Below are 16,287 nucleotides of genomic sequence, written 5' to 3' on the forward strand. Positions count from 1 at the left end.
CATTGACAGGACTAAAACACAGATGGAACATGGAATGATGCTTATTCTTCCGGCCTGGTTGCTTCTTGATTGCCTAAGCTGTTCACCTTCACGCATTCCATCCTCAAAACGTCTAGCACATAAACGCTTAATTTTGAGCTTTGCAATTGAGCCAAGAAAAAATATTGTTCATCTGAAGCAACTAAATTCAATGAATCCTGGAACAAGCAACCAGGTGAACAAGTACCACTCAATAGCATAGTCAATGATAATCCGGTCACCGTCATGATCTCTTCCCTGTCTATAGATTGTAAATAAGGGAATATAGTGGAGAAAGCTATGACAAATTGTTGATCGCATGGCGAAACTGCTAGAACGAACCTACAATGGCGTTTGCAAGGACTATGAATATGAAACTGATGTCCCGTTAAAGGGTTCGCAAGCAAAATTCGAGAATCCTTGCAATGTCTTTCTGCGTCTTTCAGGAACAAATATTACAAGACCGTCCAGTGGTAGAGTTCAAAAGCATGCCCCTCAGATCTAGGGCTTTTTTTTAAATAAAAAAATAAAATAAAATGGGCGTAATTACACTGCGTAACAAAAATGTAAAACTATTATATGACCCCTATATATACTCTAATTATTTATATCTAGCAAATTAGTCGTTTTATTATGAATTACACTGAACAGTTCATAATAAAACACTTATATCTTTTAGTTCTATGTTAAATAAGGACATGCCCGGGATTTTTTGGTTGCCATTTAAAAAAAAAGCAAAAATATTAAAAAAAAACTAGCTTTTCTTATATTTCAAAACAATTTTTTTAGTAATATCCATACAAAATTATGGTAGATAAGATTTAATTAAATATTTTTAAATTTATGGTTAGGGAGAAATTGGATCATAATTTTAAACAGACTTTTTGAAAATATTTATTTTTTTATTAAACCTATTTTTAAATTATTTTTTATTTGAAAAAAATATTAAATTGATATTTTTTAGATTTTTTAATAATTTTAGTACACTAATATAAGAAAAATTTTAAAAATTTATTAAATTTTCAATTAAAAACTACTTTTAAAAAACACATCTTCACCCAACAAACTTTTAATACATATATTAGATACAAGATAGACTTTACATTGCCGACCAAATATGAAAATCATTACCACACACAACGATCAATTTGACAAAAACAACGTCAGCCAAGACATCATCAAGAAGGTCAAGGTCAAACCAAACTCATCGCTTTGCGAGACCCTGTCGAAATTCCTATATATATATATATATGGTACCATAGAAGAAGAAGAGAATATTTTTCTTGTTGCTATTAATGTGTTTGCTCCATTCATTGAATCAAAAGTACAGATTTTTTTCAATTTGCAAAAGGGGTTTGATGGATACGGTTTATATCTCCCATGGGTCACCAATGATGGCGATCGATGAAAGCATACCAGCGAGGAAATTCTTGAAGACATGGCAACAAATTTTCAAAGAAAGACCTAAAGCCATTCTTGTTATTTCTGGCCATTGGGATACCAAAGAACCAACTGTTAATGTTGTTAATCGCAATGACACCATTTATGACTTCTATGGCTTCCCCAAATCCATGTATAAGGTACTTTTGATCTATTTTTCTCTCAAAGTTTTCTGTTTTTTTTTTTCCATGGGTTTTCTTATCAGGGTTGGTGAGTTTTCAGGTTGATTAAGTTTTGAGAGATTATGATCTGATATTTAGGTAGAAGAATGTCTTTAGTTCTTTGGTGTGGGCTAATTGCTTCTTTTATGTGTTATACATGTGGAGATGTTTCGAAAGTTTTGTGTTTTTTTTTTTTTGAAGGTTTTTTCTTATCTGGGTTGGTGAAATTTTGTTCTAATTGTAGCTTGATAAACTCTTAAGAGTGATAGATATGATGAGATATTGTGGAAAAAGAATAAGTTTTTTATTGATGTCTGTGATCTAATTGCATGATTTGGAGTCTCAAGTTGAAACTAATTGTTAAATCTGTGATTACACTGTTTAAGATATCCGCTATAATACATAGTGTTTGTTAAAACTGTGATTACACTGCTAGAGATATCCGCTATAATATATAGTGTTCTAAACCTTAGGGCTGTTGTTATCTGTTGCTTTCTCCTGCAGTGGAGAGTTATTGATCTGTTGAAAGTTTCTTACATTGGAGAATTTCATCTTGGTGATGATTAAAAGGCAGACAAAGGTAATGGACTCGGAGTTTCTAGAGAGGTCATAGTCAGTTTTTCCTATTAAGTGAACAGGCCTCGAAAGTCTTGTTGATGATAGACTGTTTCTGCTAGACTCTACAGTGACTTGGGGGGCATTTACGTGTATAGAGTTAGTAATAAATCTGAACAGAACAGCATACAGGGAAGTTTGGCTATGAATAGGACCGGTATCGGAGTTGATAGTTGCACGTAGTGAACCCACAATTAATTAGTTAGTGTTTTTAAGTTGAAACTTGTCTTTATACTGTTAATTGGACTTGTCTTTATACTGTTAATTGGATCTTTTTATTTATGTTTCCAATATTTTTTCCCCTTCTTCCAGCTCAAATATACACCGCCAGGTGCTCCACTATTGGCAAAGAGGGTGAAGGAACTGCTCATGGCAAATGGCTTCAAGCGTGTTCATGAAGATAAAACACGAGGAGTTGATCATGGCACATGGGTTCCTCTGATGTTCATGTATCCTGAGGCTGACATTCCAGTGTGCCAGCTCTCTGTTCAGACTGATAGAGATGGAACTTACCATTATAACTTGGGGAAGGCATTGGCCCCCCTTAGGGAGGAAGGTATCCTCATCATGGGATCTGGAGCTACTACTCACAACTTGGGGACCATGCAACCCAGTGGCAGTCCTGTTCCTTCATGGGCTTTGCAGTTTGATACCTGGCTAAAAAATGCCCTTCTTGAAGGAAGGTATGTTTTCTCTTAGGAAAAGTCTTTGCTTGTAATATACTAGACACCTGCAAGTCAGGGCATCATATCTATTCATCCTGTAACTGATGTAGTCTTCGATGAATTAATGAAACTCATATATTCATAGGGGAGGGTGGTATGGAATATGGATTCGGCAGGGTTGTGACTTTTGTAATTATCAGTTTCTGGAGAACTTTTTTCTAAAAAACTTTTCTTGGGAGTTTTCCAATATCCAGTTGTAGGTATTCTTGGTTTTCATCATGTGTGATTGATTAGAAATTGTGTTTGTTTCATTTGAGTAGTTGTGAATTCAAGACAGTCACACTTTTTTCTTCGGAGCAACTCCACTTTTAATGATTGAAGTGATTCCATTCTTTTTTATTAGGATTTAGGCGTATCTTTTTCAAGATAACGATCAATTTTGCTTTCTTGATGCTTCTGCTGGTAACAACTTTGAACATGTGTTGCAACTGCTGATAGAACTGGTATTATGGTAACATTTGAGATTTAAACTGTTTTTTCAAAGTATAGCTGAGAATCTCAATCTGTTTTTAAGAAGTGGGATGCTTGTTGAGGAAAGCAACAGGCACCAGGCAGCGGCCACCGCTGTTGCTTATCAGTGTGCTTAACTTGATCGATTTCTTGGGATGTTCTCTGTTGAATATATTCTCCAGATTCTTTCAATTTACTCTATTATTTGTACATCAAAATGCATTCTACATTTCCACTCAATTACACTAATCAATGATAGCTATAAGTTTCCTCAATTGATTTCCATGGTTTTCTCTATCATCTTGTGCAGATATGAAGACGTGAATCACTACGACTCCAGGGCACCATATGGAAGAATGGCTCATCCTTGGCCAGACCACTTTTACCCTTTGCATGTGGCCATGGGGGCAGCGGGTGAAAATGCCAAGGCGAAGCTAGTGCACCATAGCTGGGACAATGGCACCCTTTCTTATGCTTCCTACCAGTTCACAGCACGTAAATAAAATCTTCATCAACAGTACAGTTGCTGCTGGAGTTCTTGTAGACATGAATTTGTATTATTTTTTTAACTAAATATTCTGTATTTGCTAGATGAATTAAATAAATTTCAGTAAACATGATAACAGATATAGTATGGTTGAAATTTTGTTGAAATGTGATAAGAGCTGGTGGAGTATGCTTAACTCCAATGATTAAAACAGCAATTCAATCGTTTCTTTTCTTTATAAGCAATCGCTGTGGATGAACCGTAAGTTTTATGTGGAGAGAGGTACTCTTTTTTAGTCCCCAACTTATACACTAACTGTCAATTAGCTGTCCAAACTAATGTTTTCATCAATTGGGTCCCTAATTTTTGAAATTAATGTCCTGTAGAAAATTTTGGGTAATTCTCAGGATCTTTGTTAACTCGGAAGCTGTCACAATCCATAGAAGATATATAAATAGTTGATGCTAGAACTATAAATTTACAACATAATTATTCGTCTACCTGATTTTTTCACATGAATCATATGATTTGAATGTTTTCCTCTGCAATACTTTGCAGCCACCTCTACTAATTAGAAAATCAAATTTGATTATCTAGATCTTAAAAATTTAATTTTCAACTTGTTTTTACCTGAAAATACTTTTAAAAAACTCTAAAATCCTTAATAAATTCATTTTCAACTCTTAAATAGCCTTTGATCTCTCTAAAAAATAAAAATTAAATGAATCCAAAAAATTTGAAGGACTTGATCAATCTATTTGTTTCAGCATGGTTAGAAGGTATCACCACCTTGATTGAACTATCTAAAAAAACAAATTCATTGATACTAAGATCAATATTTTTTTAGTTAAAATATAGTTATTTGAGCACTTTCTCTCTTCTCAATATTTTTAAAGATATTTTTTCGCATCTCTCAATATTCAAGGACTAAAACATAAAAAAAAAAGTTTAAAATTGAAAAATAAAAGCTAAAACAATATGGACTGAACAATAGATAAACTAAAACTTTAGGGAGGGAATTATTGTTTTCCATGTCAATATTCAAAGGTGGGTTTTTTTTGTGTGAAAGTTAATTCTTTTAATTTCCTTTCCAACTATAAATAAAAATCACAAATTTGATTTTTAATTTATTCTCGGATATCACTCAACACTTTGTACATGCGAGAACATATAATTAAAAAAAAATATCAATATATAAAATAATGATAATATAATTTGAGAGGATAAAATTGAAAATAAAAGGAGTTTAATGATCAAAATATGAAAAAAAAAATGTATTATTCAGGTTTGAGTATATTTTGATAATCTTCAAATAAATAAAATAAAAATATCACTATATATTCATGTGAACAATAACGAGAAAAGTGAAGAAAAATGGGAAAAATATGCTGGAAAAAGTTTTTCCAAGTTCGTTCAGCATACTTGGTAATTAAAAAAAAAAGAGATAAAAATTAATTGTTCATGTAAACAGAGCAGAGCGAGGGGGAATACAGAATAAAGAAACATATTTGCGAAAAAATGCGTTGTTCATGTGATTAGTTTTGTTAATAATAGTATTTTGAAGAGAGAAAAAAACCAGAGTCATATGAACAATGCAGAGAAAGAAAGTGAAGAAAAAGTAAAAGTATTTGCAAAAAAAAAAAAAAAGCATTGTTTATATGAATAGTGACAAAACCCTACAATGCACAGTGACCCCATGTGAGGGGAAGAGCAGAGAAAAGAAAAATATTTGCGAAAAAAATAAATGTTCAGATGAACAGTGACAAAATCCAAAGGAAAGTGCAAAAAAGGCAAAATATTTTCCACAGAACAAAAAAATGGCAACAGGACAATGAACAATGACACAATCTCAATTAAGGGGTGTGTAAGCTGTAATTTTCCAGATGATTTTTTTCTTTTAATATATTAAAAAAATAAATATTTTAAAAACACCACTTAGAACGAGATTCCGAACCGCTTCCCAGTGAAGTAACTATTTCCGTGGCCTCCCTTTTCACATTCGTGTAACTGTCCCCGTCTTAAAGCATTTATATATGTCTTGAAGTTTCTTAAGCTCAATATCCTGTTTGTTTTTAATTCAATAGAGAAAGAGGAGGTGCTTTACAACACATGCATGCATATATATGATCTTGTTGTCGAATCATGCTGTAGAGTGAGATCTCAAGTTTGAATTGATGAAAATTAAGTCGAGTTCTTCATGCAAGAAAATGGGGTGGGAATATTTTTGAACTCGACAAAGGGGTGTCGAGGTTGAGCTTAGGAGACCTGATTAAGAAAAGTTTAAGTATATAGCAGGATTAGGGGTGTGATCACGATAAACACAGGCACTAATTGATGCTTCCATGATCCTAAGATTAAGGCTACAATGTTAAACAAGGGAACTTGCAAGCAGTTTCTATAATTTCTTTACCATGTAGTGTCGGACTGTGGATTTGCTAGACGGCTAATCATGATCTCTTTTCTTTGTTAACTTGCTTCAATGTCATCAAGGCATGAAAGATATGGGATTGCTGCACAGTAAGATCACAGGCACGCAATAGATTTCATTCACCCTAAATCACAGGCTTAAAGAACCTGCATGCAGTAAAAAAAAGGGAAGAAAAATGGAAGAAATTCCATCCACGATGCAGATATCCTGGCATTCATGCGACCATAAATGATGTTTATGTTAGCCCACAAAAGCATGGAGCATCAAATACACAAATGCAAAGTGCCTTCCAAGTCAAAGCTATATAATTGTTTCATGTGAAATATAGTGTCATCCAGCAACATCATGAAGATATATGGACAATGCTTCAACTATTTACTCACTCCGAAATCTCAAATATACAAATACTAAGGTTAAAGCTAGCTCCATATTGCTATCACCCATCATAAAGTCAAGCAGCTTAAATTTATAGGAAATTTTTAATAATCTACACGAGGACGACAAATCTATTCTCTTAATCTACGTACAAGAACCATTTCACAACAACATTCAGTTAATTTTACGACAATCTGCTCTTACTTCTCCTTGTGATCCCTCCTTGACATCGAGCAAGCTCATTTTCACCATTGCCTGTTGAAAATCAAGGAAAAACTTAGCCTGGTTCATAGCGTAGCCCTTGACAATTGATTTTGTTATTGGATTATTGTATAGGGTTTGGTCTGAAAAAAGAACTCCCGATTTCCTCTGCAATGCTTGGAAGTAGAAGTTATCAAAATTATTTCTTGTCATATCAAATGTTTGTTCTGCATCGTCTCCGCCACTACATGTTTTGGACAAGGTCTTTGAAAAGTATGAATCCATAGTCGGGTCAGCAGGGTCACTCAACCTATTTTTGAACGTTAAACACCTTGCCACCCCTAGTGTGTGCCCCCCTGCATAGACCAATTTGTCACAAAACTATAAGATTTCAAGGGAAGAAAAGGAAAGAATTAGAGCAGAATCATCCTTAAGAAACCTTCCTTTAAGGATTGATCCCAGGTCCAGTTAAATACAAAGAAGATCCCATATATATATATATGGGATTGGGTCACCGCTTACCAGACAAGGCAACCATGTCTTGGGCACTAAAACCACGGAGGCCAAAGACTCTAACGAGCTCCGAGGCATTAAAAGTTGGAGCAGGCGCATTGAGAGTATCTTCAATCTTAGACCTCCTTCCATCTTTTCTTCCTTTTGGTATGTCATATACTGGACCTCCTGACTGTAATTCCCACCATGACCAGACCATCATATATCAGTAGATGTTACACCGGTGTTATTAAACCCAGCCCGACCACGCAGGTTAACTCGAGACCCAATCAACCCGGAACCTGGTCTGGGTTGGGTTTCAAAAAATAAAAATCAAAACCTGGATTGAATTGTTACCAAAGCAACAGCCTCTCTAGCAGCCATAGCAACAATGTCAGCGCATGAGACAACACCAGGGCATTGCTTTTCAAGTTGCTCCTTTACATCATCAATGAGTTCAAAGCCTCTCACGCTTTGATTTCCTGGAGATTCCTTCTCTGCTGTGTTATCCTTTGTTGAGTCAAGCAGGACAGACCCATCACATCCCTATTTAAATTATTACGAACAGTCCCACCAAGAAAAAAAAATGATTAAGAGACAATTGAACTGCTTAATTTTAATGAAGTAATACACACACACACAATATCAGAATCAAATATTTTGCTGCATAAACATATTATGAATTAAATTAAGAAAAATATGAAAATCATGATTATTAATTGTGCATGAAGTACAAGTTATCAATATATATTAATGGATGAGTTTTTCATTTTTATTTTCTAAACCCACTTGTTTCTAGGCGATTTAACTCCATGGAGCATAATTTCCAAATATAGTTCAAGGTTAAACCGGATTAAAACTTGGATAGTGAATTAGCTAGGATTAACCAAGGTCAACATACATTTAAAAAAAAAAAATCCATGTTTTTTTACTAATCTAGCCCCATCTAGATCCTAGATTAAAGGATTACTTCACAACTACATGATGGAGTACCTTTTCTATGCCAAGGCTGTTTTTCCTCCTAAATTTGAAGGCCTTGGAAGAATATAATATTTGTGACATAAGCGAGTTACAAAGTATAAAGTAAACTTTGTTTAATGTGCATAAATCTCATATATTCCAAATCAAAATTTTGAGCTTAAGATATTTTCAATAATCCTAGTAATAAAGATTTTGCATGAATGTGAGAGAGGTGCATGGATAATTAATGAGATAGTAAACTAAAAAAGAAAAAAGAAAAGGGCAATTACTTGTATCCAGCAATCATGAAAATGCATCCTAACAAGACCAGCTGCTAAGGTAGGATCAGACTGCAAAGCACTTGTTACTGTGTTCCTCACAATTGCCTCGGCAGATGGGCAGCTGAAAAAGTAGTAGTTCATGCTTAGGCCATTCGCTCCGTCTCTGTAACCACCTGCTATTAACTCCATCAATAAAAACACAGCAAGAAAACTAGCCATAGCCATGTTCGCTAGATTCGAAGGGAGTATCTGATGAGCAGCATGTGTATGGCAAAGGCCAACAAAAGAAAGTTAGGGTGGCGATGCAATGGGAGATATTAATTTGGAAGTAGAATTGATTGAAGACTGAGGTGGAAGGTTGCAACGTGTGCGTCTGTGTGTGTGTGTCAACGTCAATAATTCAAAGAAAAGGTTGCCCAAAGAAATACACTGCAACAATTGAATGAAGAGTCTTTGTGTTGAATAGTATTTCCTGTTGCGGTTTGAAAAAAAAATTATATTTATATTTATATATTATATAGTTATTTTAATAAGATTTTAAGAGAGATTTCGGTGAGATTGGTGTAAAATGATAATGTATATTAATTAACTAAACATTTTTAAATTTATAATTTGAGGAAACAAAAAAAAAGAGCAGACAAAAAATAAAATAGATAAAGCATGCAAAGTTAAAAGAGTGGGTGGTCTATCATTTTCTCCACCTAACACTAATATGATATAGATACATAGCTGGTTGTGATTAATATACATTTTAATAATAATAACCTTACTTTATGTCAATTATAGATTCAATAATGCATGTTAATGAACTCATTGATTTGCTACTATATACTTTATGTCAATTATATAATAATAACCTTACTTTATTTTTTTTCATATGATTTTTAATGAATAACGAGTCTATATGTAGTTCAATTAATATTCATATCCTTTTTTTATTTGAACTTCATGAAGAGAGATTGAGTTTAAATCTCTTCTTTTTTAGCTAAGAGTAATTAATTCAAGATATAAATAAATTGTGACCAAATCACGTTAATCTGCTGGCTGGGTCAATTGGATTGGATTGAGTTTTACTTAATTTAATACACACCTAAACTAGCAAGTACATACCAGATTTAATAACACTCCTTTAAATCTTAAATAAAATCAATATCATGTATGATATTGCTGTCAAATTTAGATCATGTATGATATGATATTTTGCCATATTTCGTGTCATGATTTTAAATAAATATTAATGTCCAGGAAAAATGATTGACCCCTTTCTTTCCCTTGACTGATGCTATTTCTCGAAGAATGGCTGGTTTGAGAAAGCTTCTCATCTCTGTTCATCAACTCCTTGACCAGCTAAATATAGAGACCCAATTGAAAACCCACGCAAAATCTCATCAAAACATAATACGGTTCTAATAATGAAAGCTTATCATTTCATGTACATAATATAGTTCCTTTTCTTTCTTTTTCTTTTTTTGCCTTGGTTAGGGTACATAAGAGATATACAGAAACACCACGAGCATCATCGTGTGGGAGGCAGGCCCCATCCGCACTGATGCACCTTTAAGGCCATAATTTATTATGTACACATTCAACCTATCGTTGGAGGAAAAAACTGGCCCAAGAAGATGAACAAAAAGGAGAAAAACAAAATTTCGAATAAAAAAAAACATTTACAGAGTCTAAATTTTCAGAAACACGAGATGTTGCCATGCTGTTTCCACAGCTTCTGCCATTGTCACCGGCAAAAAGTCATCGTCTCGTCACTTCACTACTGTACTAGGTTTGGTCACCAAGCTGACGCCTCTGCATCCCACACAGACGAACTTCGCGGGCACTGGATCCGAATCTGGGATGCCAGAACACCTGGTGTGCTGCCACACCCCACAAACATCACAAGCTAACATTCTTTCTCCATCATCATCCTTAGCACCGCATCGGCAGTCCACAGTCCATCTCTCAGTTCCTCTTTCCATCCTAAATTTACCAAGACCATTTTTCCCCAGACATCTACCTTTGACTCGAACAGATTCAGTTGACCCTATCAAGAGCTTGACCTGGGTGGAATCATCAACACCACTATAACCAAGAAGCTCTTCGGCATGAAATCTCCTGAACATCAAATACACATCTTGAAATGCCCTGGACGCTTCAAGCTTGAGATCAAAAACTGTAGCATTTGAGGGCAGGACGATTATTTCTGGGGGAAGATCTGGGACATTTTCTTCCAGCTGATCCACAATTTCCACCTCACATGACAGGCATATAGTAGGTGGATTTGAGGCTGACGCCGTAGTTTCACATTTGTTGTAGTCTTTCATGAACTGCTTGCAGTCAAGAAGTTTTCTAGCTGAGCTGATTGCATCACTTGTGGCCTCAGGTCCATAGCTCATCATGGTTTGAGGGTGTAGCATGTTATCGTAAAGGAATCTCAGGTCCTGTATAAGGTTTCCTTCGGATGGGCAGGTAATGACAGAAGAGCCGGTGGTAGCAGGGCTATTTAGGGAAGGATTTCCTGGTTCTAGTCTGTAACATATCATAACACATTCAATAGTTTAGTGTTGCACTGAAAATCGCACTGCATAAAATACAAAGGGATGCAGATCTTAGCCCTAGAAATTACTAGTACCATCCAGCTCCATCAAAACCATAAACTCTATCTACGTTGGCATTCCTAAACAATTTTTCATCAAAAAGAAAAGTACTAAAAATTACTTTCAAAAGCATTCATGTCTTTCCAAGATCTAGTTAGTGCACAAAGAAGATGATTGCTGTGTTGAACATTAGCTTAATCATTGCCAAATTAAATAAGAATAGGATACTACAGTTAATATAATATAACTACTGAACGGCTGCAATACTCCCACAAAAACTCATCAAATTTGAGCATGCTATATACATGCCAACCATGAATTAATTAATGCAGAGAGATTAATTGCTAACCTGTACTCAAAAGCACCTGAACTAGGATTGCATCGTGACCTAACAACCATTCCATCCGCTGCAAATTTCCCACCTATTTCCTTTAGACAATGATCAAGGAGCTCTGGAGGAGCCACTTTGCAAACAGCACCTCTAAGTGCACGCCAACTTACCCAGTTGGACCCAGAAACTGCTCGCAGTACTCTAAACATGGCTTCTTCAACGCGTTCTATATCACTCCTACTCCATGAAGAAGAAATCCCAGATGCATAAATACAGCGCTTCTTGCAGCTAGAATCATTAGCCCTTGAGGGAGACTTGCGAGCATCATGGATCAAACTTATCAAATAACAGAAAAGATCTCTAATATTTACAAGCTCCTGATCTGACAAAGATTGGTAAAACTTTATTATATCCAGCAAGCGAGTTTGCAGTTTCTGCCCTTCAGAAAGAAAGATGGACAAAGGTAGGCTGGAGAGTGTTTCAACAGCTGACTTATACGCATAGACTGTCAAACCAAAACTACCAGCACCAAATTCATAGCCCCAGTCACCATACCATGAATGGCCTTTGGTGATAGCATGAAGTAGCCTGTACTCTAAACCATACTTCTTTGATACATCCATCACACTGACCTTTCTGTTAATGCATGGAAAATGACAAAATAGCTGGTTTAATTCACAGCTATAATTAGATGAAATCAGGAGGCTAATGGAATCCATGCTACCATACAGATTACCAAATCCAACATGATAAGAAAGCATAAGATACCAACTGTGTTTTGATCTCCAGAATACTATCCACAAACCCTTGATTTCAAGAGAAGCATAGAGCATTCTATCTAGCGAATTGCAAGATAAATTATAACTTCCAAAATCCACATCAAAATGATTTGACAAAAATAAACATTTCAATGACCAAGGAGAACAGCACCACAGATAAAGCTTCTACAAATCTTAAACCTTTCACGCTTATGTTTTATCTTTTCACAGGTAGCTACCAGAAGATCATCTACTCATCCCAATCTCCACATATTCAAATACTCCTAGACCATAAAACATCTGCCAATGATAATATCTACCTAGATAACCACACTGAAGAACTGAAGATTTATGAAGAGAACTCCAACATAGATTTTTAGCTAGCAAATATTAGAAATCATCTTCAGCATAATGGAACACTCTCACTACATAACATGCATGAGACTGTAAGTGCAATCAAGAATCCTAACCTGACTCCAAGAGTTTTACATAACCGATCCCAAAAGTCCGTGATATGGACTCCAGAAAGGACCCTGGAGCCCCCTTCTTTTCCATTCACCCTAAGAAGGTGCCCAAAACCATTTGCATGGACGACACCATGTAAGAGATGAGTGGTGTCTTCCAACTGGTGATAGATCCACTCCTCAACATCATCTGCAGTTGTCACATGATTGCATGTCTTGCACCTAAAATAGAAAATTCAAGAGGATCATCAGAAGCCACAAAAATGTTTAACATTAACCCAGATATGAATCAAGCTCAATACACCTATGATCATAATTCAGTTCCACAAAACAAATTGTAATATCTAACCAATACAAAGTTAAGAATTTTCTTCAAACAATTGTATATAAGGTGTGCTCATGAAATCGGTAAAACACAAAGTCTATTTTCTTGACTATGCTACGCACCAGCATGTATGTTTTACATGAAAATATCAAAGAAAGATAATTATAGTTCAACAGAGATCTAAACGAAGTACTAGTAGATATTTACACTGCATCTCCTCATAGGCATGCACATTGCATCAGTACAATACGTAACTAAATTATGCCATACAATAAAACAACAAGACGCCATATACAACACATTGTCACAATCAACTCTCTAAAAAGAAAAACAGGCAGTGTGCCCTGACCTTGATTCAGACAAATGCAGGACATCTCCGCAACAAGTGCATGGCTTATGATACCCACCAATGGAGTTACCATCAGCTTTAATAATAAAATGGTAACGCTTACTGCATACTGGATGACCACTCCAACCTACAAAGCAGACAAAACACAATAATTAAGTAACACACAATTAAAATCTAAGAAGTCACAATAATTTTATTTTTATTTTTTTTATATAGAAAAATCAGTATAAATAATCAAACAAAGACTAAGAAAAAAAAATAGTTCTCATTCCCTAACTACATTATACAACATTATGTTCAGCCAAACCTATCATAAGTTCATCAATCATCCCCATTTTCCCCACGGCTATCAATCTACCAGTCCATACCCCCAAGATTCCCGTGTTTAACCCCCGGAACTTCCCTCTTATATCCTAAGGTGCAAGATTGAGTTCACTCTAAGCCATCTTCAGAATACCAATTTCACAGTAAAAAAAAAATCATCCCATGGCCCACATGTTACACACTTCTAGACAAATCCAAAACATTCAAAAAAATAAAGGGTTTTTAGTCACATAAAAAAAAATCCTATTCAAAAGATACAGCATCAACTCATTATCCATTACACAACCCAGCATCGTTGTCCAAGCAAATGGAACAGACAAGACCAAACATGGAGTTAACCCCCAACATCATATTTAAGACCCACGTCAAAAGAACGAAACACAGGTGCCAACTGCGACCCGGTCCCACCAACAACAAAAATTTAACTAAAAGCACCATCTAGTAGAAATGGCAGGCCACCACAACAAGACAAGCAAGCATGATACTTCTATTACCCACAAAGAAAAACAAATACTAAAAGCAGGAAGCCACAGCACGCCAAGTGTCGCATGTACTAGCCTATCCTAACTGAGATAACATTAAACTAGACGTCCAGTCATTATCACTCTGGGCCCCACATTCCCGCTAATCCAAGTTACAAAAAACAGTCATTTTCTCGCGGTACATTGCTAACATCTCGTTTATTCTGTTTCTACAAACACTCTCACGAGTCAATCACGTGAATTACCGCGATATTTTAAATCTTTTAATTTTCCAAATAAAGCAAAAGGAAAGAGAGGCACGCAAAAGAGAGAACTCTCGAATTTCCCGCCCCAACGCACCCGGCAGGCCGGGGAAAAAACGTCAAGGGTAAAAAAGGGATCTTGCAATAACTCGAGCTGAGTTAACTCACCAACAACTCGACACTGATCACAGTAAACAGATCTTGATCTAGCCACATCCTCCTCCACCACATCTAAAGAAACCACACCGCCCGCAGCCTCCTCGCCGCCGCACCCCACCAAGTCACCGACTTGAAACGAGATCTGCCATGTGAGCAGGTGAGGGAACAGCGAGGAAGGCGGAGGTAACAGCGCGTGTTCGGTTAAAAACGACCTGATGTTGGATCTGAAAGGACCGCGGGGAGGAGGAGGCGAGGAGGAAGAGGAAGAGGGAGAGGAAGAGGAGGAAGGGAAAGATAGGAAGTTGTAGAGATCAGCTGTGACTCTCCTCTTCATCCTCTTAATCGGTCTCCCGTTGACAACCATATCCGATAAGCGGCGCGTGAGGGGAAGTGAAGTTAAGAAGGCTCTAGATCTGGTAGAACTGATGGTGGATATTGAAAGATTGGTGAGAACGGAAGTGGTTTTAGTGTTTGTGACGAAAACGGGAAAGGGAGAGTGAGGGTGAAGGGGAAAACGGATCGTTTTGGGTCGTGGAGAGCTGAGGAAGTGACTGTGATTTTGGATTTCAGAACAGCTCGGATTTGATTAGCATTGTCTCTGGTTGAATTTTGATTTTAGAGGAGAAATCTTAGCCGTTAAGAGTGCTGACTGGTTCCTAGACGTTTACCAGATATCGAGGTGCTTTGATTGATAATTACTGTATTACCCTTTAAGGAGGGAACGAGGAAGCTTCGCGAGGAGTCCTCTTTGGAAAAAAAGAAAATAAAAAATAATAATAATTAAGTATATCTTGATTAATTTAATGGCCACGACTGCATATGGAGGAGTAATGATGTCTTGATGCTGTCGTGTCAACGTGGATGCATGTTACCACATATTAATATTTCATAGTTAATATATAATGAAAAGTTAATATTAAGTGTATTTATCTATAGAATGATTGAATATAAATAATTAAAATATAAATTAAACAACAAATCAATTATTCTAGATATATAAAAGATAAAATGCTAAAGATAATATATAAAGATATAGATATACGCTTTTTAATATCATAAATCATCCAATCAAGAATTTTTTAATTTCTTCTGAAATCATCTATTATAATTTCTCAACTTAAAATGAGATTTAATTTAAATTTAAAATTATAAACCTTCAATATAAATAAATATTTTGTATATTTATTCTAGTTTATAATTTCTTTTATATATTTATTCTCTTCATGTGTTAGTAACCTTTAATAAAATGTTATGTAGTTAACCGTTTTATTTATCGAATCCTATCTCGTAATTTTTTTTACGCACCCAATCTCTTCATGTATTATTAATCATCAATAAAATCTTATGTTGCCTCCCACTCTATTCATCGACCCACTACATAAATGGCACCAGAGCCTAAGTATAATTCACAGGTTATAAATCATGGTAATCATCAGCAAGTTGTGTCAAGCTGATGATCTTAGAAGTATTTCCATTGTTAGGTATACCTTGTTGAATTTCATTATTATTTACTTCTTTTAAATTCCGACCCAGCCTTTCCCTTGTTGTCCTAACCGAACCGGGCTCGGCTTGACCCACCGGTCTTCTTCTTCTCGTGTGAATATGTTTATGGATGAAATTGTTGTCGCATGG

General features: G+C 35.6%; 3 protein-coding genes across 3 annotated transcripts; 1 reads left to right on the forward strand and 2 right to left on the reverse strand.

Annotated features, from left to right (window-relative positions):
• The first annotated feature begins 1,252 nt into the window (after nucleotides 1-1,252).
• On the forward strand, nucleotides 1,253-4,130 carry LOC105107457 (4,5-DOPA dioxygenase extradiol-like). The gene is made up of 3 exons (XM_011001380.1): nucleotides 1,253-1,598; nucleotides 2,547-2,917; nucleotides 3,720-4,130. Exons 1-3 carry the CDS (start codon nucleotides 1,314-1,316, stop codon nucleotides 3,910-3,912), a joined length of 849 nt encoding a protein of 282 aa, XP_010999682.1. The 5' UTR covers nucleotides 1,253-1,313; the 3' UTR covers nucleotides 3,913-4,130.
• A 2,475-nt stretch (nucleotides 4,131-6,605) lies between these two features.
• Nucleotides 6,606-9,033, reverse strand: LOC105107456 (peroxidase 47-like). The gene is made up of 4 exons (XM_011001379.1): nucleotides 8,643-9,033; nucleotides 7,750-7,938; nucleotides 7,423-7,585; nucleotides 6,606-7,256 (listed from the first exon to the last, which is right to left on the reverse strand). The coding sequence occupies exons 1-4, from the start codon at nucleotides 8,856-8,858 to the stop codon at nucleotides 6,874-6,876; spliced, it is 951 nt and encodes a 316-aa protein (XP_010999681.1). The 5' UTR covers nucleotides 8,859-9,033; the 3' UTR covers nucleotides 6,606-6,873.
• A 1,004-nt stretch (nucleotides 9,034-10,037) lies between these two features.
• On the reverse strand, nucleotides 10,038-15,412 carry LOC105107455 (PHD finger protein At1g33420-like). The gene is made up of 5 exons (XM_011001378.1): nucleotides 14,665-15,412; nucleotides 13,449-13,575; nucleotides 12,781-12,996; nucleotides 11,571-12,188; nucleotides 10,038-11,153 (listed from the first exon to the last, which is right to left on the reverse strand). Exons 1-5 carry the CDS (start codon nucleotides 15,017-15,019, stop codon nucleotides 10,391-10,393), a joined length of 2,079 nt encoding a protein of 692 aa, XP_010999680.1. The 5' UTR covers nucleotides 15,020-15,412; the 3' UTR covers nucleotides 10,038-10,390.
• Nucleotides 15,413-16,287: the final 875 nt, after the last annotated feature.

This window comes from Populus euphratica, unplaced genomic scaffold (genome assembly GCF_000495115.2).
Source record: "Populus euphratica unplaced genomic scaffold, PopEup_1.0 scaffold161.1, whole genome shotgun sequence".
NCBI classification, from domain to species: Eukaryota; Viridiplantae; Streptophyta; class Magnoliopsida; order Malpighiales; family Salicaceae; genus Populus; species Populus euphratica.

Coding starts and splice junctions, on each gene's coding strand:
- LOC105107456 (XM_011001379.1), bottom strand. CDS start 8,858: ATGGCTATGGCTAGTTTTCTTGCTGTGTTTTTATTGATGGAGTTAATA. Junction 7,586..7,749: donor CTAGAGAGGCTGTTGCTTTG/GTAACAATTCAA, acceptor TGGGAATTACAG/TCAGGAGGTCCAGTATATGA. Junction 7,257..7,422: donor AGACATGGTTGCCTTGTCTG/GTAAGCGGTGAC, acceptor TGGTCTATGCAG/GGGGGCACACACTAGGGGTG.
- LOC105107457 (XM_011001380.1), top strand. CDS start 1,314: ATGTGTTTGCTCCATTCATTGAATCAAAAGTACAGATTTTTTTCAATT. Junction 1,599..2,546: donor TCCCCAAATCCATGTATAAG/GTACTTTTGATC, acceptor CCCTTCTTCCAG/CTCAAATATACACCGCCAGG. Junction 2,918..3,719: donor AATGCCCTTCTTGAAGGAAG/GTATGTTTTCTC, acceptor CATCTTGTGCAG/ATATGAAGACGTGAATCACT.
- LOC105107455 (XM_011001378.1), bottom strand. CDS start 15,019: ATGGTTGTCAACGGGAGACCGATTAAGAGGATGAAGAGGAGAGTCACA. Junction 13,576..14,664: donor TGATCAGTGTCGAGTTGTTG/GTGAGTTAACTC, acceptor TCTGCTTTGTAG/GTTGGAGTGGTCATCCAGTA. Junction 12,189..12,780: donor TGTAAAACTCTTGGAGTCAG/GTTAGGATTCTT, acceptor ATGCATTAACAG/AAAGGTCAGTGTGATGGATG.